The 25,826-nt window shown below is 44.1% G+C and overlaps 1 protein-coding gene across 9 annotated transcripts in view; it reads right to left on the bottom strand.

Annotated features, from left to right (window-relative positions):
- LOC120408022 overlaps positions 1-25,826 on the bottom strand; it is a 159,925-nt gene that overhangs the window by 45,284 nt on the left and 88,815 nt on the right. For all 9 annotated transcript variants that reach the window (XR_005600371.1, XM_039544496.1, XM_039544499.1 and 6 more), the window contains one exon: positions 14,632-14,862. Coding sequence is in view for 8 of the 9 variants with exons in the window: in XM_039544496.1 (XP_039400430.1) it covers positions 14,632-14,862 (231 nt within the window). In the remaining variant the exon portion in view is untranslated. The remainder of the gene's footprint in view (positions 1-14,631; positions 14,863-25,826) is intronic.

The following is a 25,826-nucleotide window of genomic DNA, read 5'->3' as shown; positions in this document are numbered from 1 at the left end:
GTTAACTCGCTAGCAACAGAAGTTATACTATGTTCAACTTCTCCCATACACACTTTCTTTTAATCCTGTCTTCTGTGATCGTCATTCAAGGTATAATTCTCATATTAAATACTAATAGTAATTGATCTAAATATGACTTAGTAGCCAACAAGTGGCAATACTGTGCAATTAAGATATATTAGGCACATATTTGGGTATTTTGTGGGATGCAATCATCCATTTATTTCCTCTTTGAAGGGTTGTGTGTGTTTTGACCTACATCACTTCATAGTCATGTATTTATTTCAAAATTAACAGAATATTACCAGAAACTCATTACTGCTGAGTCTTTTCAAAAGGAATTATGCTATACTGCACTGTAAGACAGGAATATTTTGAAAGCAATAAATATCACAAATCTATTCAAATATACATAGATAAAAAAATTGCTAGAGGTTCCTGTGCTAATTCAAAATGCATGTTCCACCTGAATTTCAAAGAAGATTATGAAAAGAAAAGAAATCTCTTTTTCAAATTTGGTACTGGATATTAGAATTAAACATCAACTATAAAATTGAATCTCAACATAGTATTTCAAATTCAAAACATATATTCAAAATATTTCAATTATATATACACAAATATTTGGGATAGGAATCAATATTCAAATTCATTTATTCAGCATATAATTAAAATGCTAATTAGGAGTAACAGTGGACAGAACATATATTCTATGCACAAACATTCAATATTAAAAATATTGCCATATTCGCTCTATGTTATGGACTGGCAAAATAAGACATTTCTCATACATATATGGATTATCTGGGTTTTAAAAAATTCCGTAAAACAAATACTTTTTCCAGTGTACTCTGTGCCATACTATGGTTATTGCTTTCCTGAACTGTAAACTACAGGGGCTTGATTCTGATCACACATTTATTAGTTCTGCACTGGAGTCATTCTTTTGGAGTAACATCAGATTTACTGCAGTTTAAAGGGGAGTGGAATTTGAGCCCATGTGAACACAGTACCTAGGTATGGATTGGACTGGATTTCTCCCACATTCTCATCCCATTCTTTATTTTAAAATGTTGCCTTATTACTTTCAGAGCAGTTTCTTTCTTTCTCCACCAATTGATCACTAGTGCAGTATGCACCTGTCGAATTTTTGCTCATTGGACAGCTGCAGTTGGGAGCAGGGTGAGTGTGTAACAACATAAACCCTTAGTAGGGTAGCTGGTAAATTTTGGTTGGTTTTTTTTCCAACATAGCCAGATACATAGCTGGATTCAATCAAATAGTTTTGGCTAGCTGCAAAAGCCCTTCCAATAGAGTGATCTTAGAATCAGAAGGAGCTCCTAGGATAGCAAAGTTGGGATAAGAGGTCTGTTCTATATGGACTGATGGTATATTCAGTGTGGAAGCCATTCTAGAGACCAGTTCATGGAACTATATGGCATCTTTGGATAGTGAAGATGCTGCAGTGATTTCGATTCCCCAGTGATGTAGATAGATCTGAGGCCACCAGATCTGAGGAACTGGCTTTCCCCTGAGGTCTCTGAGGCGATGACTCCCTGTATAAATGCACACATTTAGCCTCCACATAATATCTAGGAGGCAGCCAGTAGGACCATCCAGCCCAAGGAGAAAACTGTCATTCTCACTCACAATCAGAATCAGGTTCTCTGTTATTGAATTATGCCAATAAGAAGGAATTGATAGCATGGCATTTGTCAGGGGAATGGAAGCAAGGTGAAAAGGTAACCTCCTTGTCCATATCTGATTCAACACTGGATTGTAGATCTGAATTCAGAGCCAAGCCATTTGGATGCAGTGAAACTAGAGGTCCGGGGAATCTTAGAATTGAAAAGGGGGAAGGGAACTTCTCCCGTAAGCCTGTCGGAGTTTTGGAAGGATGAAGGTGTTGAGGAAGCCTCTGAGACTTTATCCACTCAGTTTCCAAGAACTCAGCTCAACTGCAAACTCATCACTGAGATTTTTTTTATTGGCATACAATCAAACATTTGAGTGGATTGGGCTCAAGCGGAGGGGGTGGGCACCGGGCATACCCCACATCCAAAGTTACACAGTGAATTCTTCCTTCATATACATTTACACATTGCACTGCATTTGCTATACATTGTATTTACACATCTGAGGATTAGCTTCGTCACTTTGTAGGAACCAATCCCTATATAGCATGCTCTATCCATGATTTACTCTTCACCTCATCTTATGTTCCAGGCTTATTTTATCCACTGTTATCTTATCCATTGTAAATGGCTCCCTGGGTGTTTACCCTTATCTTAGCTAGTACAGACAGCCTGCTGATCTATTTACCTCCCTACTCTTGTCCCCCAAGAAAGGAGGCCTCACCCCATGTCCAATTACTCATGTCAAGCCAGGTCCACAGAAGGGACTGATCTGGCAAAAACCTGAACATGTTCCATAACCTTTTGTCTTTTCACCAAAGGCAAACTAGGAGCAGGTTTCTGTAGATTGTCTTTTACCCTTGATGACTTCCTTCAGGAGGTCTAGTAACATGAGTATCTTTTGCATCTAAAGCAATTTGCAGATCTAGATGGTTTACCTGGGCTACAATCATTAACCTCAGCACCAGCAGATGTTTGGCACTAGGACTGGTTTTTGGAATTGTAATGCTGGTTACAATACAGATATGACCTGCCTTATAGGATTTAACATGAGCTCCCAATTTAGGCTTCAATTTAGGATCTGAGGAGAATATTGAAACAGTCTCTGAGGACTCCAAAAAGGACTCCAGATGGTGCTAAACACTAAGAGGGGCCACATTATGCTTCACCCCAGAACTGGGAGAATCAGATCTGAATGGTACTGATGGTTTTACCCTTTTCCCCAGATCAGAAGATAGCACCTTTAGCAGAACTTTCACCTTTTGCATCTTAGTTCTTTAGGGAACTGAGGCCAACGCAGGCCTATCTTTACTCTTGGAAATTAACTGGCCAGCAGTGGAGAGTTTGGCTGCTAGGGCCTCCTACAGCAGAAGGGCTCGGACACTCCTTGCTCACTGGGAAGGGCAGTGTCTTTCTCCTAAGTTTGCTAGACATCTTGCATGGGTATTGGAAACAAGACAGTTTGACATCTCTTAAATACTGCCCGCTTTCTCTTAGGATCTGCACAGGATCTGTGAGACCACACTAGAGGGCAGAACCTACAGGCACCTCAGTAAATAAAATTTACTACTTTGAATAAAATAAAGGATTAAACTCACTAAGAACAAGTACAACTAGCTAATGGCATTGTTGATTGAAGACGTGGACGTTCCAGGATATCTGCAACCACAGGTGGAAGAAAATGAGGCATCTAGAGGGCCCATACGCCCTTTTACAGCCTCTCCCTCAGAATGTTCAGGAACAGCAAGCGGGGGGGGGGCAGGAAGGAGTAGAAGAGTGCTCTCAAGTGGTACAGATCTGGGGTATTGCACTGTCACAGCTGTATCGCCGGCTCAGCCCCAGAGCGTGAACGTGTTGTGGCTAACCAATAGACACTGCAACACTTCATCTTAGAGCCTTAGGCATTTAAGAAGGAACAGGAGTGGTGGCGGGTCCGCACCTCCCCATATGCCCTTATACTGAAGCGTGAGGGTGTCTAGGGCACAGACCTGCGGATAGTGCTGATGAAAAATCTTTGATTCAGAATGCACAGGTGTGCACACATCCTGACGTGGAGCACCCACAGGGACACTACTCAAATAAAAAGTATTTTTCTTTAATATTCCATGTATGCTCCAATGCAACCGACATTCTTGAGTCCTTATTCAGCCCCACCAAATACACAATTCCCACTTATGCCAGGGCACGTGCTCTCTCCCCCGCCACCTCCATATATATACAGTCCTTGCAATTGATATGCCTAATATTCTTTAATGCTTCTTTTAGTAATTTAAATTGCCCATACAGATATAAATAAAAAATGCAATTTTTTTGATTAAAAATCATATTTTTATCTATCAGACTTAAATTTAAATTAAATACAGGTGTATTTTTTTAAATAAATCCATTTAAAATTAATTTTGAAAGTGATACACTATGTTAAGGCCTAAACATAATATATTAAAATCATTTAAATTAAATTAAAAAAATATTAAGCCACACACATTTGCTGCTAAGTTTTAAAGAAACTTAAACCACTGAACTGAAGAAAGTCACTGACTAAGCACCTGAAATCAGTTTGCTGAAGTGCTAAACCAGCTTGTGGCAGCAGTCACCTCTTCTGCAGGCACGAAGAGAATATTCCCCTTATTTCAGTTTATTCAAATAGTTCAGTTCAATGACCAGTTCATTCAATGTTAAGAAAGCAACTAGGTGTTGAAAAAGCAGGAAAGTTTGTTTTCCAATCTACAAATAAGTGTAAAAGGATGTAATCTATTAGTTCCATAACCTTGAAAAACATGATGACCAGAAACAATCAATTCAATTTACTAACTACAAATACTGCCTTTGTATAATAAATCATTCAGTTTTAAGTGCAAAACATGTTTTCATAAATTTTGTTAAACTTTTACTTATGTATCCATCACTTTTAAGGTAGTTTTATTTAATAAAATAATTAAAATACTGTTTGTGCACTTTTAATTGTACTTGAATTTCCATCCAAATAGAGCTTGACACAAATCACAAATAAAAAACTAATCATCTGAATAAATATAAATTAAGCAATGTAATTTCTTAAATAAAAAGATAAAGTCTTCTTGTCATTAGCAAAAAGAAACACCACATTTAGGGTAAGGGCTATATTTAATTGCAAACCAATATGTTTCAAAGATTACCAACTAATGAGAATCAATGTTTTCTTAGGAAAGTAACTGAAAAATACACATGCAAAACATGATTAAGATCAGTGATGTAAATTGCTTTGATTTAAATCAATCCACCCTGCAAAATCAGGATTACAAACCCTGAAACAACTAACTTCAATCAAATAACTGAATGCAGGCCTCCCCAGGATCAGAGAGTGGCCCAGAATGTTACCACAAGAAACTCTATATACACTTCATGATAAGTACCAGGTCTACACTGGAGTGCTTTGCTGATATATACTTACCGATATACATATAGCCATACTGCTCCTAGTGTGGAAGCAGCTTATCCTGGCAAAACTGAACTTTTATTCCAGCCCTGTCAAATGAAATAAGATGTTCCAAAAGAAGTGCAGTTTTGCTAGTATAGCTGTGTCAGGCACAAATCACACACCTGATCAATATAGTTATGTCGGCGAAAGTTTTTAGCATAGATCTGACAAGTCGCAAGACTATCTCTCGGAATTCAAATCCATTCAGTGTTTCATAGCCCTAATCCTGGAATTATGTACTACTAGACTGTTTTTTTTTTAACTGAAACAGATACAGATAATATGAACTATGCAAAATTACAGTATTTACATAAAGTCATTTTAAACCCATGAAAGACTTTTTATTAGAATAAGATGGTCCAAAACAACCCCACTGGCATGGAAAACCACATGCAAACCACTCTTCACAATAAAAAGAATGTATACATAAGAAAACACATTATCGCACTAAACCAGTCTCCAAGGCCATACCAATAACCATTCTCCAATGAGGGCAGTTGAGGAGCAGAGCTGTACTCTTTCCAGTCAGATATCAGTTCTCCCTTTTGGATTCTAAACTATTTTCACTTGCTGGTCATTTTCCAAAGCTTGACTCTCACACCTGAGGTTGGAATTCCAAGAATGTGGATATGTTGTAACTCATGTACACATCAAGATTTTAATGGTCCTATTAGACATCAGAACAACAAACATGCTATTTATTCTTGGTTGAAATATATTCATGTCTTTAAAGCAGCCTGAAGATGCAAAGCCAATGCAAACATAGCATCAGCCCCTACTCCAGCAGGAAGAGAGGTGTACACATTCCTTTATGTACTAAAAGCAACTGGTATTTAGGTCCATCACAATCATTTTATAGATACATGTTGCACACAGTCAGTGTCCAGATTTTTCTTTTTTAATCAAGATCAGCTTCAAGTTGGGCCATGCAAAACAAATAATAGTTTGGTGCTACATAACAGCGAGGGGAGTAATAACATGGACCTAATTATCTTAACCAGATCACTATGTTGTGGCTAAATTATATATTTGTAAAACCATTCTATAAATCCTATATGTGGTGGTGTGATAAACTGGAAAGGCAAATGACAAATTTATAACATGCTTTTGCAATTTGCCAAATGCCTATGAGCGCATTAATTTATATTTAACTCATCTCCCTCAAGATCTCCAGGCCCTTGAGGAAGCGACTGACTGGTGGGTTCGCGAAGAGCAAGAAACCATCAGTCCCTGGGTGAAACGCGGAGATAGTAGCAAGATGGACCCAAACCGAGGAGAGTGAAAGTCCCTGCTGTTTCGGGTGACATAAGTAATCTAGTATGAGCAGGAGCGAGCAACGGAGCCTGTCCCTGCTGCCCTGCCCAGATGGAAAACCGTTTCCACTTGGCCATGTATGTGACCCTGGTAGAGGGTTTCCTACTACCAAGGAGGACTTGCCTAACTTGATGGGAGCATCCCATTTCTACAGGGTTCAGCCATGGAGCATCCAGGCTGTGAGGTGGAGCGACTCTAGGTTCGGGTGCTGGAGATGGCCTCGACGATGTGTGATCAGGTCTGGGAGCAAGGGTAGCACAATGGGCACCTGCACCACAGACATCTGCAGCAGCGACATGAACCGACGCTATCAGTATGACTTGAGTGCGATCCCTGCAAATCTTGAGGAGTACACAGTGGACTATCGGGATTGGTGGGAAAGCGTAAAGCAGGCCACCCTCCCGGGCTGCTCCCCATGAGGGAGCAGAACCATTGACACTTCCTGTTGTCCCGTATGGCGAACAGGTCTATCTGGGGAGAGCCCCAGAGACAGAAGATTGAATGTACGACATCCTGGCAGAGAGACCACTCGTGACCATGAAACGATTGACTGAGGGTGTCTGCTAGGCTGTTCTGCACCTCCGGAAGGTAAGACGCCATCAGGTGAATTGCATCTTCTATGCAAAATTGCCATAGCGCGAGGGCTTCCCGGCACAAGGGAGAGGAGCATGCACCACCCTGTTTGTTGATATAGAACATCGCCGAGGTATTGTCCATGAGAACTGCAACACACCTGCCTGCCAAGCGGGACTTGAAAGTCTGGCAGGTGAGATGCACCGCCCGCAGCTCCCTGATGTTAATGTGCAAGGTGAGGTCCTCCAAGGACCAAAGGCCCTGAGATCCACCAGGTGCGCCTCCCATCCCAGGTCTGAAGCGTCGGTTACTAAGGATAGGGAGGGCTGAGGGCTGGCGAAGGGCACTCCCCCACAAACCTCCCATGGGTCGAGCCACCACCGGAGGGAGTCTAACACCACCCAAGGCAGCATCACCACAGAGTCTAGCGCATCCCTGGTTGGTCTGTACACAGTCGCGAACCAGGACTGAAGCGGACACAGTCTGAGCCTGGCGTGACTCACCACATAGGTACTCGCAGCCATGTGCCTCAGCAACTTCAGGCAGTTCCTTGCTGTAGTGGTCGGAAAATGCCTGAGACAAAGAATGATGTCGGACATGGACCGGAACCTGAACTCTGGGAGGTACACTCTGGCTTGAGTCGAGTCCAGGACTGCCCCTATGAACTCTATCCGCTGGACAGGGCACAGGGTAGACTTGGCCTCGTTTAGCAGGAGGCCGAGCTCGAGGAAGATCTGTCTGATAAAAACCACCTGAGCCTCCACCTGTACCTTGGAGCGGCCCTTGATGAGCCAGTCATCGAGGTAGGGAAACACCTAAATTTGGTGTTTGCGCAGGAAAGCTGTGACAATTGCCATGCACTTTGTGAAGACCCTCGGGTCCATCAACAGACTGAACGGCAGGACTGCAAACTGAAGATGGGTGTTGCCCACCACAAATCTGAGGTAATGTCTGTGCTGAGGTATTATTGCGATATGGAAGTATGCATCCTTTAAGTTAAGGGCGGCATACCAGTCTCCTTGATCCATGGAGGGAATGCTGGAGAACAGAGACACTATACGGAACTTGAGTTTCTTCACAAACTTGTTCAGACGCCGCAAGTCCAGAATGGGTCTGAAGCCCTCTTGTACCTTTGGTATTAGGAAATACCAGGAGTAGAACCCTCTTCCCCAAGTACCTAAGGAACTTCCTCCACTACCCCTACAGTGAGGAGGGACTGCACTTCCTGAATGAGAAGTTGCTCATGAGAGGGGTGCCTGAAGGGGGGCGGGGGCTGATGGGGTGGCAGGGAGGCGAATTGGATGGAATATCCCCTCTCTACCGTACAGAGCACCCATCGGTCTGATGTGATTTGGGACCAAGCATGGTAGAAGGAGGATAGACGGGATGAGAAGGTAAGGTTGGTAGGATCCAAGGTCCTGACTGGTAGGTCGTCCTCAACTGCACCATCAAATTTGGTGGCCTTGGTTGGCCCGAGGACTCTCCAGCAGACGGATACTGCCTCCTCCTGCCACTCCAGTTCCTTCTGCATGGGGCCCCTGGGCGGTTTTGTGGCTGATACAGTTGTGGGGCTGGCTGCGGCCTAAATTGTCTACCCTGAGTGGCCGGAGTGTGCAGGCAGAGCAAGCGTAAAGTAGCCCTTGAGTCCTTTAGGATGGAGCCACTTGTCCGTTTTCTCAGAAAGCAACATGGGCACCTCAAAGGGAAGGTCCTGGATCGTCTGCTGGACCTCATGGGGAAGGCCGGAAACCTGAAGCCAGGACCCTCGCCGCATCAGTGTGCGGGAGGATGCGTCCACCGCGTCCAGGGCTGCTGGGAGGGATGCTCATGAGATCAGCTTCCCCTCCTCCACCAGAGCAGAGAATTCTTTTCACAAATCCTGGGGAAGGAGTTCTGCGAACTTGGACAGGGCCGAGCATGTATTGTGTCCATATTGGCTTACTATAGCCTGTTGGTTGGCTATACGCAGTTGCAGGCCCCCTGCTGAGTAGATCTTTCTACCAAAGAGGTCTAGTTTCTTGGCCTCTCGGTTCTTTGGGGTAGACCCCTGGAACTCCTGATTCTCCCTTTGGTTAGCCGCATCGACTACCAGAGAGTCTGGGAGAGGGTGGGCATACAGGTGCTCATGCCCTTTGGAGGGTACACAGTAAGTCTCTCCGTCCTTTTGGCCTTAGAGGCTAGAGAGTCTGGGGTCTGCCATAGGGTGCAGGAATTGTCTATTACCATCTTAACAGTAGAGCGACCCTAGATGGCTCCGAGGGAGCTAAGATGTCCACTACTGGGTCCACATCCACCTCGACCTCCTCAGCCTGAATAGCCAGGCTCTGGACAGCTCGTCTGAGCAGTTCCCAAAGCACCCGGTTGTCTTCCAGAGCTGGTGCCGAAGTTCCCGCCACCACTTCATACAGCAAGGAAGAGGAGGAAGTTGCAGGAAGGTGACCTTCCTCGCTACCCTCAGCTCCTGTAGGGTCCTTCAGCACATGGTACTTGGGTTGCATGGACGGTGCACATGGAGGGGGTGGCACCGTGATCGGTACCACGGTCGACACCGAACCACGAGGCATGCTGGGCTGTGCCTGTGGTGGTGAAGACATAGCCCCCTCCGGTGCCAATGTTTGATGAGGCGGTGCCGGATCCTGTTGAATAGGTGGGACCCACCTCTTGGACAGCGGTGCCACTGGTAGTAGCAATTGCGCCAGAGCTACCGATGTCGCAGAGACCGATGCGGACCTGAAGCGTGGACCGTGCACCTGCCCCGGGACTGATGATAAGCCCAGGGAGTCCAGAACGGCCACTGGGAAGGTGGCTGCCAATGCTGCTGCCACGGCGCCGGGTAAGGTTGCTGACTTCTCTGTGAAGCTGACCTCCGGCTCCTTGATCTACTGGAGCGATAGGATTCCCCTTCCGACTCCGAGGTCTCTGAGTATGAAGATGGAGGGGCAGTACGGTGCTGCGAGAGGGAGCGGTGAGGCACTTCCCTCTGCGCCAGCAAAGCCAAAATGGTGTGAGGTGGGGACTGTGGTGCCATCATGGCCGGCTTGCCCCTTGATTGGACCAGGGGTCGGGCAGTTACTGGCGGCTGCGCGGGGAGGCCGGCATCGGCCGGCTCATCAAGTCCAAAGCCAACTCAAACACCTCCGGCATCGATGGGAGGCGCACTTCCTCGCAATGGTCCAGGGACCTGGACCGGTCCGGACTCGACTGAACCCCAACCGGGGCAGGAGTCAGCGCGACCTTGGGAGGAAGTGCCAGTGGCATTGGTTGTCCCACTACACTTGTGGATGTCGCCAGCCTTTTAAAGTCCTGGTGGGGCAATCGGGCCCTCACCGGCCTCTTCTTTTTCACGAGACTGGGGATGGCAAGTGGTGCTGCATGGAGGCCGGCTTCCTATGCCCCAAGTCTCTCCGGTGCTGGGGCCTGGAGTCCTTACACTGGGTCTCCTCTCTTGCTAGCGGTGCCGGAGCGCTTCGCACCGAAGACAAGGTGCTAGGCGCCGGGTCTGGATCCACATGTGGCCACAGAGCCGCCTCCATCAGGAGAACTCTAAGTCTCTGCTCTCTATCTTTGAGAGTCCTGGGACAGAATCTCTTGCAGATACGGCACCGATCTCTCTGGTGGGTCTCTCCAAGGCACCTCAAGCAGGAAGAGTGTGGGTCACTCTTTGGCATAAACTTCCTGCAGACCACACAGAGTTTAAACCCTGGGGACCCAGGCATGCCCCAGGAGAGGGGTTGAGTTGGGAGGGAAGCTCCCCAATGGCTAACTAACTAACTTATAACTAACACTAACTATGAAACTATGAGAATCAGAACTATATACACGAACTGAGACACTGCTAGGCTTACTGCAAGAGCACAGCAAAGTTCCAGCCAGCTGTCACCGATGGTAAGAAGGAACTGAGGGAGTGGGAGGTCGGCAGGCCCCTATATTGGGCACCATGGAGGCGCCACTCCAGGGGGCGCCCAGGCCGACCCTACGGACGCTGCTAAGGGAAAATCTTCTGACTTGTGTGCACGTGGCGTGCACACACCTGCTTGGAATGGACATGAACAATCACTTGAAGAAGAATGATTGCTACAATAGTAAGAAAGTAACTGAGGTGACAGAACAATCCCTTTTACATTTTAATTAACATTCATTTTTAAATTGTTAATTCTCGCCACTTAGCATGTTCCATGGATAAAGACAGAGATGTTGAAAAATGTGTTTGCTGGTTTTGGTCAACTCTAATCTTCAGATCTTCAGCAGCACATGTGTGTGGTCCAACAATCACCGATTTTTAGATGGTTCCTGGGCCTGTGGTTCACTTTAATTGATTTTCATACACATGAAAAATGCCAGATAGACAGCCTTGGAGATTTATATTTACCCACAAATTAAATATTGCAAGTGCAAGCAAAGTGTAAACTTTCCCAAAATGTCCTGCTACTATTCCTAAAAAAAGACGGTTACTCACCGTTGTAACTGTTGTTCTTCGAGATGTGTTGCTCCTATCTATTCCAGTTAGGTGTGCACGCCGCGCGTGCACGGCTCTTCGGAAGATTTTTACCCTAGCAACTCCGGCAGGCCGGCTGGGCGCCCCCTGGAGTGGCACCGCTATAGCGCTAGATATATACCCCAGCCGGCCCGTCCGCTCCTCAGTTCCTTCTTCCCGCCCGTGACGGCCGTTGGAAGAGTGGAGTGCTCCTTTGACCTCCACATCCCTAGCTTATCTCTGGTTCTCGTTGTATTTAGTGTATATAGTTAGTTAAAATAGTTAGTTAAGTTAGTTTATTAAGTAGATTAAGGGGAATTGGGGGGCTTAACCCCTCTTTTCCTGACCGGTGCGGGCTTATGCCCAGGGCACCGGGTTTTAAGCCCTGTGCGGCTTGCCAACGGCACATGCCGATTGGGGACCCTCACGACTCCTGCCTGCACTGCTTAGGAGAGGCCCATCGAGCAGATAAGTGCCCAATTTGCCCAAGAACGAAGAAAGAGCGGGACATTAGACTGAAGCAGCTCTTAATGGAGTCGGCGCTTACCCCTGCTGTGCCGACACCATCAGCTCCGCAGTCGTCTTTGGCGCGGAGCGCCCCAGCGGTTCCCGACCGGTCCAGTACCGAGACTCTTAAAAAGAAGCGGCCGGCACCGACGCCTCGGCACCGTTCCCTCTCGCCATCGGGGAAACGCAAGCCGCAGCAGAAGTCTACCAAGACACCTGCATTGGGACCGCTCATCCAGCCGCCAGTGCCGGCTCCCTCGGCACCGGCTACGACAGCACATAGACCATGCACGGTACCGTCGACACCGGCACCGACAGGGCCGTTGAGTCCGGTACCTCCGTGCTCCCCGGTGCAAACCGTGGTCGAGCTGCCTCTCCCGTCGACGCCCGAGACTTTCTCGACGGCGAGAGAGCTCATAGAGCTCACAGAGGCACCGAGCCTCCGGCCCCGCCAGTGCAGGCTGTGCAGTCAGTGGGCAAACCAGCCATCATGAGGCCGCCTTCCCCTGACAGACGGGATAGAACCCAGGTCACGCTCCCGATTCCGATCCCGGAGACGGTCGCCTTCATGCCGATCTAGATCCCAGCACTGGTCACCATCCCGGTACCATTCTCCTTCTCGGCGCCGGTCGCAGTCCCGGTACCGCTCCACATCGCGGTACCGGTCACACTCCCGAAGACGATCCCGGTCCCGATCGCCCGACCGTTGGTACCGAAGAAGGTCCAGTTCCCGGTACCACTCCCGGTACCGATCATCACGAAGCCGCTCCCGCCAACGTCAGTCGAGATCGCAGTCAACCTCCCGGTACCCGCACGGTCGATAGTCCCGCTCTCGCTCCCGGCACCGTGACGACCGGCACCGATCCCCGGCACCGTCCAGGGACAGACCGCAGCATCAACGGTGCAGTCCCTGAGCGCCTCTGCCCCCCCCGTGGCCTTCCTGCCAACCTTCGGTCACCTCTCAAGTGGGCAGCGGTGGTGATTTCCGGGCCGATCCCCAAGGGCAGGACCACAGTCCGCAGCAGTGGGGCTTCTGGACCCCCTGGGCCTATCACGAGGCTCAAGGGGTCCCCTCCCTTCAGCAACCCAGGACCTCCGACCACAGGGTGCCGGACGCCACGGTCAGCAGGCCCCCTCCATCTGTAGCGGCAGAGCATCCCGTAGACGCGGAGGCTTCGCACCCCATGGACGAACCACCTCTAGAAGCCATGGGCCAGGGCCTATCCTCGTCTTCCTCGCCGGATGAGGCGGTGGTGGGGGCATCAACATCGGACCCCCCACAGATTGACTTGCAGGCCCACCAGGACCTGCTTCGATGGGTGGCACAGACCATTGACCTCCCGGTCAAAGAGGTCGCTGAAGACGAGGATCCGGTGACCAGGGTGCTTGGAGCTGAGGCCCCGCTGCGGGTGGCCCTGCCCTTTATTCGGACCATCCAAAAGAATGCCACTACGATCTGGCAGTCGCCGGCGTCCATCCCTCCCACCGCTCGAGGGGTGGAACGGAAATACTCGGTTCCCCCCAGCGGGTACGAGTATCTTTACACGCACCCGACTCTGGACTCCCTCGTAGTACAGTCCGTGAATGACCGGGAGAGACATGGGCAACCCGCTCCAGCGCCAAAGTCCAAGGACGCACGGAGGATGGACCTGTTGGGCCGGAAGGTCTATTCGGCTGGTGGCCTCCAGCTACGGATTGCCAATCAGCTGGCTCTCCTTGGTCGCTACACCTACGATGCCTTCGTGTCCCTTTCTAAATTTACGGAGCTGATACCAGCAGCCTCCAGACCGGAATTCTCAGCCCTTCTTGAGGAGGGCAAGAAAGCCTCCCGGTCCTCCCTCCAGGCCTCACTGGACTCCGCAGATTCTGGAGCCAGAACTTTGGCATCGGGAGTGACCATGCGAAGAATCTCCTGGCTGCTGTCTTCCACCTTGCCGCCCGAGGTCCAGCACACTCTACAGGACCTGCCCTTCGATACCAAGGGCCTCTTCTCGGAGAAAACAGACTCCAGAATTCAGACTCTTAAAGATGGCCGAGTCGCCATTCCTAAAACCCTTTTTTCTGGGTACAAAGGTAGATCAATATCCTTGGCACATTCAAACCTTACCTTCTCTACAAAGATGCCTCACAAGCATGCCAAACGTAAGTGTTTATGATAGAGACATCTATCTACCGGGAATTAGCCTGAGACCACCAACTTATTTCATAAGGATGACCAAGCAAAACAGGCAAGAGATAGTCATGGTTGGTCATTTCTGAGTGGGACTGGCTTTGCATCAGTGACCTAGGAGATAAGCTCCATACCCCATTATTAAACTTGTGGATCTATAATGTTCCAAGAATTATCTTTCTTTTTTTCTACATTCCTCCACTAAACAAATTCAGGCATCCTTTTTTATCAGCAAAATTACTTTTGTATAGCTTAATATGGACAAATAATTGCACAGTATTTTATGTTGATAAAGAACTTAAATTACAATCAAACTTTGCTGAACTTAATTATCTGAAATGCACAGAAACACAACTCTCTGCTCCCATGGATGCATGCAGGACATACACACCTGAAAGTAATAAACATAATACAAAACCATGAAAAATGCTGTGGAAACCTTCTAAAATAGCATGTTTTTCATGAGTAAATTAAAAATATGAAGCCTTGACTTGTAACTCACCCAAGGGGCAGATGGTACAATAAGTGTCAAAACAAGCAAGTCACTGCAGCATTCCTCCAGAGATTGATGACATCTAGTCACATGATTTAGCAATCTAGCATAAACAACAGTTGGTAGTATCTGATGAGCTTTCTCACAGGACTCCTGTCCTGGGGCAAGTATGAAGCTCAGTGTTTGCCTCATGGCAAGCAGGTGTTTGAGCAACTTGCTGAGTTTTCCTTCAAGAGCACTCTGTAAAAACAAAAAGGTTAAGGAAAGAAATGGTAAACATTGTGAAATAAAAGGAAGTTAATTATGCTAGGTGAAAGGCCACAAGTCCCTGTGTAAGCACCTGCATGAACAACCACAAATATGCTGACATTTATAAAACAATCTCCTGGGAATTTATTGGAGATGTCAAACTCTAGGCACTCTGCCTTTTCTTTTTCCCCCCTCCAAACCATCTGTGGATAACATGTGTTGAGGGGGTATGATCTGACAAAGCATGAAATACAACAAATTGCCAGACTTTTAGCCTCTTACAACAAATATGAAAACAAAGATCAAAGCTGTCATATAGACTGGGCTGATTGTTTGGTTTTTCTAAAGAACAGGCCCAAAGCTAGTATAAAAAAAAATTCAAACTTCTAAACAATCAGAGTATCAACAAAGCATAAACAAGAGCATGTTTATCTTATACCTACCACAGAATCTTCTTATGTCCTTTTCCTGTTTAAACCTTTAGCCAGCTGGACACTCAATCTATTGAACAGCATGTTTTCTTTTACTAACAAGAGATAGTTTTAAAGATCGAGAACTTATTCTGAAGGAAACTCCATGAAAGGAACACACACTTAAAAGGATATATACTGAAGTAAATGAGAAAGGAAATATGCAATCATGTAATATCACCACCAGACACACCAAAACAAATATAGCATGCTTCCCAAATTTAAAACAGAAACCATTTCCATTTACAATAACTCACAATACAAACACTCTCTGATTTAAAACTTTATGTATATTTTCATCTTAAAATATGAGCATTTGCTTATAAATTATATTTCATCTTCTTAATAAAATTGTATTCATATCTGTTTTTCTTGATTGTAAATACTCATTTGATGTGTCCCATATAATTCAGTATTTTGATCTACTAAGATATTGCTCTTCCATTTCACTAAAAGAGACAGACGGCAGTGATCACCCACAGAAAATTAGCTTACTTTTGGATTCTTTCCACAAAGCAAAAAAGCTTGTAAGAGAGAGTTGTGCTATTAGATTCACAATCAAAACAAAGCCATATTGTTCAGATTCCACTTTAACAAAATGCTAGAAAATTTTGCACCAGAGATTGCTTGGCATTTTCCACATGCCTTATGAGATCAAAACCGCTTGCCATGAACACTAATGGTTAGCGCTGACTGAAAGGAAAGTTACATCAGGCCCAACGGAAGTTAACTACTTTTCTGAAGAAGCTCCACACGTGGATCCTGCCTAGTTCGACTTCTCGGAGTTCGAATTATCGCGTCTAATCTGGACACGATAGTTCGAACTCCCCGCGCGCTCCGGTCGACTCCGGTACTCCACCACTGCAAATGGCGGTGGCGGAGTCGACCTTGGAGCCGCGGACTTCGATCCCGCGGCGTCTGGACGGGTAAGTAGTTCAAACTAGGGTACTTTGAGTTCAGCTACGCTATTCACGTAGCTGAACTTGCGTACCCTAGTTTGAACCCCGCCCTTAGTGTAGACCTGCCCTCAGTAACAGCCCAATGCCTAGTGTAGAAGCAAGGGCCTGTGTAGTCTGTGGCACAGTGAAACTACATTAGGTGTCAAGCCCACCTGTTTTCAGCAGTGCACTAGAGCTACATTGTACAGAAAAATGAAAGATCTGGGGCAGTGTTAACTGATTGAAAAATCATTACCAAACTTATGAATTTAGTGATATAATTCTAAATTTCACCACACATGATAAGGGGCTATATTCAGTGCTGTGGCTGCCTTGCACTCCCCCTTTGGCACAAAGCAGCTCCAAAGCTGGTGTAGCTGATTGTGAGAGTGAGGCTATGTCTATACTACATGCACTACAGCAGCGCAGTTTCCACACTGCAGCTATGCTACTGTAGCGTGGTAGTATAGGCACTTGCTACAGCCATGGAAAGGGGTTTTCCACCACTCCAAGAGGCAGAAGATAGGTCAATGGCAAAACTCTTGTCTTGACCTAGCAGTGCTATACCAGGGCTTAGAGTGGCTTAATTTTTCGCACCCATGAACGATGTAGCTTGGTCAACTTATCTTTCAGGAATAGACCAGGCCTCTAAGGGTATGTCTACATTGCAATTAGACACCCATGGCTGGCCCATGTCAACTGACTCAGGCTAAGGGACTCAGGCTCAAATGTCTTCACCTCAATTAAACAGCCCCATAGCCCAAGTCAGCTGGCACAGGCCAGCCACAGGTTTTTAACTGCAGTGTAGACATACCCTGAGGATACGGTGACCAGATGTCCTGATTTATATGGATAGTCCCAATATTCGGGGGTTTATCTTATAAAGGCGCCTATTAGCCCCCCCACCCCATCCCAATTTTTCTCACTTGCTATCTGGTCACCCTACTTGAGGATCACTCCAGCATAGGGAAATGTTCCAGTGGCATAAAGCCAGCCTAGTGACTCCTGACCAGGGAGAAGGGGGCAAAGGCAGGTCTTCCAATACCCAGCTGAGCCATTGTTGTATATCAGCTCCTTAAGTCTGTTGGCAGCTGTCACTAGTTAGAACTACTTCAGCTTATACTGGAAGTGCATCACCAGTACAGGATCGGGGCGCACAAAAAGTAGCTTACAGCCATCATTTCTTAGCAACAGCAGGGATTCTTTGCCATTCTATTTACACGTGTTGGGCTAGATCCTCAACTGGTGTAAATGAGAATTGCTTCATTAAAGCTGCAGATTTACACAAGCTGAAGATCTTATTTACTGATGACAAGATTTTAAAATGAGCTTTCTGGGTACTCTTGGGTAGTTTTCTAGCTGGTTTAGATTCTCTAGCCCAATGGATTTATTAGACATCTGATTTTAATCCCTTCCTTCCCAACAAGTTTTCAACAGGTTTGCATAGAAATTTTTCCCCCACTCCAGAAGACTCTCCACTCCTATGTACTTTACAGCATAAAATTTCCTTCTTAAAATCGTAACAAAATGAAAAAAATCTCTTCTGAAACACTGGAATAATGAGAATTGGATCTCATGTGTCTTAAGGTAGTTGCTTTATGTCCTTGGGAAAAAGTTATTGAGCTTTACAAATTTGTATGAAACACATGTAACTATTTAACAAATCATCAGTAACACAATAAATCTGTTAGATTTTCTTAACCAACAACACTCCACTACTTAAAGTTCCACACCAAATAGACCAACTTTGCAGTCTTAATTAAAAGGCCACCGGGGCCGGGGGGGGGGGGTGGAGGTGGAGGGGGTGGGACAGGGAGGAAGAGGAGAGGAAGGAGTGAGGGAAGCCTGTGCTCTACTTCTATATGAGAAGAAACAATGTTTCACAGGAACATAACAATATACTATATCTCCTATCATAAAAATTGAACATCAGAGTTCATGGCCTATTTTCAGCACACATAGACCAGTATAGGTGAAAAATCAAAGCTTCACTGTGTGCAAGTTTGTGCTATAGTGTATATTGATGAGTTTACCATCTATACAGTAAATGTAAATTTTGGCACATTGAAAGATAGCCATTACATTCCTAAGGGCTTGTCTATACTGCCCTGCAATTCAGGCTACAGGGATGTGACTAGCTGTGCACACCAAAGTGCTGTGCTCTAACTCCCCTGAGTGGACTCTGCTGGTGCAAACTAGAAGGTTCCCACTTCCTGTTAACACAGTCCTCTTCAAACAGGAGTGGCTACATTAATCCAAACTAGGAACCTTATCATTTGAGCCCGCAGTGTCCCCATGGGGGAGTTATAGCACAGCACTTTGGTGCACATTCACACACCTCCACCTCACACAGTCTGAACTGCGGCCAAATTCTGCCATACAAGTTAACCAATTGTTAGTTTGTTGCAGCATTTGCTGACCATTTTTGTAAACAGTAGGCTTTTTTATTTTAGTTTTAAAAAATTTGTTTTGAAGTCAGTATATTCTGGACAGTTATGAGAAAGTCACATTAAAGGATCTCTTTTTAGCATGGTTCATTTTTGCATTTAATATAATATCAAATGTAATAATTGTTTACTCCTGAGTTAGCAGCTCCTTTATACACAAAAGAGCATTAGAGACTATAACTCTAACATTTAAAAGACTAAGAACAATGTATGCAATTGTTACCTGGGTTTTTTTTTTAACCCAAAGCTTTTGGTAACTTTTACACTGTGTGAGGTCGTGTTAGGAAATAAATCAGGGGAGACACGGCCGTTCGACCGATAGATGGCTGGCACAAACAGGACAACACAAGAGTGCTTTCACTTAAAGCTAAACTTTACTTAATCTCAAGCACTTACACACATCCGCAACAGGTTAGTAAAACACCCCCAACCTTGATGATTACCAAAGCTGAGTGTGACTTTTGAGTGACACAGCGGCAGGCTTCCAGTGGCCAAATCTTCCGTCTGTCGGTGGGGACCACAAGATGTATTCAGAGGGAGAGTCCAAAAAGAGTCCAACTATCTCAAACTCTTCCCCCTTATTTATACATTAGTAATAGAATGGCATGTCCCTTAAAGAAAACTTGGTAAGTAAACAGTTTCAATGGTGAAGCAAGAGGTTCCTTCTGATTATTGTTTAACCAGGTGTGGGTTTTTCCAGAGACCCCAATAGACATTCCTGGGCACATCCTGCTTTCCTAAAATGCATGTATCAGCAACTTTAACACAACTCCTATTAGGAAGGACGCAGGGTCAAGCTGCCCTTTCTGTGGCACCCCAAACACCCCTCCCCCTCCTGCCTTGGTCAAGCTGAGACTGCTGAATAGGCTGCTTTTAACAATAAGCCATAGTGGTTTCAGGCATTTTACTGGTTTGCCAAAATCTCCCCGTACACAATAAAGAACAACAAAGATTTTATATTGCTACCTAAATGCATCATCCACCCAACACATTCACTTCTGATTATCAAACCAGCAGGAAAAGGTTAGCTAACTCCAACATGCTTTGATTCGTGTCACAGAAGAATTTTCAAGAGGCCTTTGAAGTGACATCCGTCAGTGTTAGTTCAGATACTTGTCTGTCTTTTCTTTAGATGAGGCCATCTACTATAATATGAAACCATCAGAAATGAAAAAGAAAGTGCAAGAAAGTAATGAACCCACCATCTAGCACTACAATCAGAGCCAAGTAGCTCCTACTTTTTAAAGATTTCTTCTTAGACTTGCTGAACCACAAGGGACTCATTTGGTTGTACAGTTGAAGCCCACACTTCAGTGAGATTTTTTTTATGTATATTTCACCACATTACTTCAAATGCTGTTAATTGCTCAATGAACACTATTTGCATTTCTGACAAATAAATAATCATTCTGTGCAGTTATTATAAATATACCTTGAACTTAATATGACATTCTCTACTTATCTTTAAACTAAGCACAGAGACTGCTTGGCCTTTTACAATTGAGATGCAAGTGTGTATTTGCATATTAATGATGTTATGCTTAAAGAAAGCATTACTAGCAATCTTTAATAATACACAGAGAAAGATAATTACTATTTACCAACAATGTGCAAGGTGCTTTCAGGCAAGTATGTCCCGAACAGCTTACAATTTAAATAAACAATGTATACATGAAGCATAGGGATGAACAATAAGATGATATGAGAAACTGTGATCCAACAGTGAGGTTTTGAAAACATCTTATTAATGCCATAACTTTACCTGTATATTTTTGCCTTTAGGGAAGGAGGAAAGAACTTCAGTCATCTAACTGGTTAATACTTCTCTATGGAGAGGACTAATGATTATAGCATTTTGGAGAAAGAGTTTTCAGGTGGCACTTAACATAAGAGAAAATTGAGGCATAACAATCGGATGTTATGCGATCCAAACATGGATCCTGGTCCATGACTAGGGTTCCTAGCACAGACAGACAGACAGAAAGAAAGAGCAGAACAGGGTTCAGCTACGGGGATTGCATGGAAGAACGCAAGACGACAAGAGTGGGAGAAAGACACAAAGGGAGAGGGATAAAACACACTTTGATACTAAACAGTTCAGTTATTAAAAAGCATCTATCAAACAATGATGGAGTCTCTGGATCAAAGACTTATTTGATATTGACTAGAGCTGAGAGAATACTGCAAACAAGTATTCAAGACTATTTGTACGCATAGCATATATTAATTCACATGGATGACATTAGAGATCCTTTTTATTCACATTGCATTTAAATTAATGAACTGTCAGGACAAAACAGGTACATCAAACAGCAGAGGATGCACATTTCTGCTGGATAAAGAGTGGTATCAACACCAGTCAACAGAATCACTCTCCTTTATAAACTTCAAAGTACAGTTTTCTAAATAGAAAGTATGTGCTGAACAATCAATACAATGGTGAGATATAAATTAAAGAACTAACCAAAATAAAGGGGGAAGTTACTATTATTAGACTATTATTTAGACCTTTCGCAAATGGCTCACAGTAACTATCCATAAGATCTTGGGATGTGACCTTTTCAAGCATTAATTAAAAATGTTTAAAGCTCCAAGAATGCAAATACATATTTGTCATTGCCCTTAGCATGGTGCATTATAAACTGATTATCTAAGCAAAGTGAATTTTCATACTGAAGGTTTAATTGCAGGACTTGTTGCATATACATTAATATGCAATGCAAAACCCTCTCAGCAGGTGCTCTACGTGATGAAGAGATTTTCATGAATAATTCATCATGAAAAGCACTTCTACTGAGATACAATTTGCAATAATGTTTTTCAAGTGAGATCAGTGAAAATCAGAAGCTGTCATTGCCAATTTGTTTCAGTTCAGATTCAAAAGGTCACACCCTTGACACACAATGGAAGTTAGAAATGCCCTTTTCTTTTTTTACATGTCAGCATCATATAATCTGTATTTTTTCTACACTTTCCATTCCAACCTTCAGAGGGTAGTTATTTCAAGACTTAATAAAAAAGTGACTTTGGAAACAAGATTTTTATATCAGATTTCAATAAATACATTTTCCATATGTCAATCACTCAAGTTTTCTGCAACAGGCAAGATAACAGTGTGCTATAATTATATAGATATAAATATTTATATATCCCACTCCAAATCATTTAAATAGGTGAGCTATATCACCTCAACTCTACACAGCAACAAATTAGATGAGAAAAGATTCTTTATGCAATATTTTAAAACTCTCACACAAAATGGGGTTTGTTTCTTCACATTGCAGTTGAGTGTAAATATTAATGAAGCACATAAATTATGAATATTTATTTATTTTGAAAGTTACATGTGTAAATCATTTTAATGAATTTGAGCCATTAGAATTTTAAAGCTTTTCTGTTTTCCTTACATCACTTTAGTTTCTTGGAGAAAAAACTCATTACAAGACTACGATATGGTCTCATTTTATCTAGAGTTTCTCATCCATAATTCTGCAGTTTTAAAAATACATGCTGGGATGTTTTCTCAACATCTTCATTTAAGCTACTTTGGATATGTATACTCAATTTCGTGTTGGCAACACATCTGAAAATATATTGTTTTAAACACTTCACAGCACAAGAATTCTGCTATAATGTACTTTGTATGTTAATTATTAGAATACTACTAACACATATTTATATGCTGATATGATGTAAAGTTTAAATACTTTCAATGTGCAATGATTTTTTCCTGAAACTTTTGTCAAGTGTTCTGACTTGTATGTTTTCTCACAATGAAATATTAATCTGTCCAGAGATACTAATGAGAGTTGCAAAAAGTCAGGCACAACTGCCATAGTTTTATGCATCCAAATTAGGTATTTGCAAGTATAAATGACCAGCTGTGCAACTAAGTGGCTGCTGCTCATGAAAAACCCCACTTTCATGCACATTCACAAAAACCACCTATGCAAATTAGGCACATAATGACACTGATTTTTGCAAGCATTGCTGTGAAAACCTCCTAATAAAACAGCCTGCAGTGTCACAACCCATAAATGAAACATTTAAAAATAACAAACATTAAAATATCAACTCAATTGCATAAACACAGCAGTCAGTAGAAAAGGCCCTCTGCAGATATTCCAGTATGTGAAGACTAATATTCTGTGTGTGAATATTATATTCTCTGTGTGAAATTCTAGCCCCATGATAATCAATAGAAGTTTGTCAATGACGTCCGTGGGCCAGGATTTCATCTTTAATCTCTCAGTACAGAGGTACTAAAGAAAGGTAGCGCACAGAAGTAAAACCTGGAAAAATGGAGGAAAGAAGGAACAAAATGCTAACTTGTTGATGTGGTCTTTCGGTGCAATGTTGTTGCTGGGCATTTTGTTGGTTTGGGTGTCTTGAGTGGGGGTGGAGTGGGTAGAATAGATGTGGGTAGTTTCGGTGGAAAATCTGGGCCTTTTAGCTTTTGGAATATTACATCATTTTAAGCATAATTTGATCTATTTTCTTAATTTTCATAATTTAATCTGGTCTTAATTTCACTTATTTTATTTTCTCCTGAGCCAGTCATTCTGGGCAAATTCTAGTGTACCTGTAGAAGGAATTAATTCCAAGGGCTCCAGGATGGAGGCAGCCAACTCAGTACTCACCACTACAGGGGGCTTTAATTTTAAGAGGATTCTTATTTGGGCATGTCTGTGGATTTTGTTTTTGGGGTTCCGAAATCACTATCACTATATCGAATGAATCTGTCCAGTTTGTTTGGATTAATGGACTCTCTCAGGATGCAGAAAGGAATCAGATTATGAAATTCCCCCTGCCCAGTGGAGATAAGACTTAAAAGAATGCTAGTTTTTTCATTATTCTCAAATGTTTTTTGTCTTCCTTTTCCCTTGGGAAGGAAACCAAGGAAGACAGAGAGATATTAGAATAGTCCTAATAGAATCCTTAGGCTCTCTCTCTCTGGTCACATACACTGCACCTGTCATTGTGGTGTCCAAGCACTCCCTCAAAATGGTTTCTTAAGTGAAACAAAAGGAAGAGATGGTCTAAGAAAGAGGCTTTGACATACTCCTCCTTGCTATATCAGTTCCCCCTATTGCTGATGAAAAGAGCTTTACAATGAAAGAAAACAGTGCCTGTATGTCTCTGGTTTAATAGAGGTTTCAACTTTGCTTCTCCCACATCCTCTGCTTCTCAAGAAAGAGGAAGTGAAATGGAGGAACCAAAAGTCAGGAAACTATGTAAATGGGGAAGGCAACAGCATTGGTATGTTGGATTAGCTGTCTGAGAATCTGCTGTGGGGGAGGAGATTGTAGCTATGCCACCTGGTAAGATAAATACCAGTATGCATGATGCCAATAGACAGGAGCCATCTCCATGCCTTGCTAGGCCTATGTTCTTCCGTCCCCTCAGCCACCATGCTCCAAGAGCATTGCTGGTTTCTTGCGAGACAAGGATGTTTGGCTGCTTCTGTTTAAAAACAAGGCCAGTACTGCTGAAGGCTCATGAGTAAACTACAGCTGGAAGTGCCACTTCCACCATGGCTGGTAGTTCAAAGAAAGTCTGCAGTTTTGGTTGCTGTCTGCAGGAAAACCCATGGAGAGAGATTGAAAAAAGCAGATATACAGGAGAGAGTTGCTCTAGGGAACTGTCTCCATTACAAAAACTACACTAGTTTTTGCCTCCTTCCTGAGGCTATAAATCCTAAAATGAAGTAAAGGGAAAGCTTCCCTTCTGGGAGACAGTGCCAGAGAGCTGCCTCTGCAGCAAACAGAAGAATAATACTGGAACTACAATGGGAAAAGGATTTAAAGAATGTATTAAGAAGAGTTGCCTTTGTGGATGTAGCCTAATCTCACTAGACTCTCTGGGTTGCTGGATACAATGCATGAGAAAGCATCTATATCTCAACCTCATGAGTCTAATGATTTTCATATTACAAGAACAAAGTGAACATCCTGAAGTAATTAAAGCATACCCAATAAAACAAGTTACTCTCACAGAATAAAGAAACAAAATGGGACATTTGTTATATTTGCATTTTACAGCACTTGTAGAAATAATTTATAGTGTCTTCCTCCAATTCTTAGCACATGTGCAAGAATATTTCTTTAAAGATTTGACAAAAATGTAGAACTCTGTAAAATGACAAATGCAATTAGTTCAGACTTTATTGTTGCATATATATCACTATTATTCAGCACTGAATGGAACTTTTTTTTGTTCTTTCTTGTAGGTACATAATTTGATAAATTATCTACAGTGCACAATGAGGTCCTTCACTCAAGCAACTGAGAGCTGCGTGAAATGGAAAGTCAGGCAATAGCTCAGGGACAGATTTATTACCCCTCTGTTTGATCTTTCTTCTCTCTAGTCTTGACTTTCATCTGCTTCTCAAGAAAATATGCTAAACACTGACCTTTTTCTCTAAAATTCTCTCCTCTTCCCTACATTGGCACTTCCATTCTATTTCCCAAAATCTGTGCTTTTAAATTATTTCTACACTATACCAAGCTCTCAGGAAATCCATTTGCTGCTTCCACTTTAACATCTCTCTGTCTCCACTGTTAAAAGCCTGATTCATGCCTTGGCTCTCTTTCACCTCATCACTAAATTCTTCCTCTCTGGCTCCATTCTTGCCACCTCATCTTTATTCAATCTATCCAAAGTACTGCTGCTAAAATGTTCTTCTCTCCCTGGTGCTCCAGTCATGTAACTGCCCTCACCTCAAAACTCTTAAAAGGAAAGGGCCACAAGTGTTCTGCATCAAGTTCAAATAGCTCATCCTCTCCCTTCAAGGCTACCCACAGATCTGACCAGGGCCGGCTCCAGGCACCAGCCGAGCAAGCTCGTGCTTGGGGCGGCAGATTCTACGGGGTGGCATTCCGTCCAATCCTAGGGCAGCACAACAGGTGTTTTTATTTTTGGTTCCCCGATCCGGCCACCCTGTAGGGGGCGGTGGCGTGGAGGAGGGGAGCACCCTGCAGCAAACTCGGCAGGGCAGCCCGCGTCCTTCCCTCCCAGCCGACCGGAGCGGCGCAGAGCCCTCCCGGCAGGCGACGCGGCGGTCGGGGCTGCGCTGAAGCCCTGGCCGCCTCCCTTCTCCC

The sequence above is a fragment of the Mauremys reevesii genome, linkage group 6 (assembly GCF_016161935.1).
Source record: "Mauremys reevesii isolate NIE-2019 linkage group 6, ASM1616193v1, whole genome shotgun sequence".
Lineage (NCBI taxonomy): Eukaryota > Metazoa > Chordata > Testudines > Geoemydidae > Mauremys > Mauremys reevesii.
The sequence above is the reverse complement of the archived record's forward strand: the minus strand, read 5'-3'. Positions and strand labels throughout refer to the sequence as shown.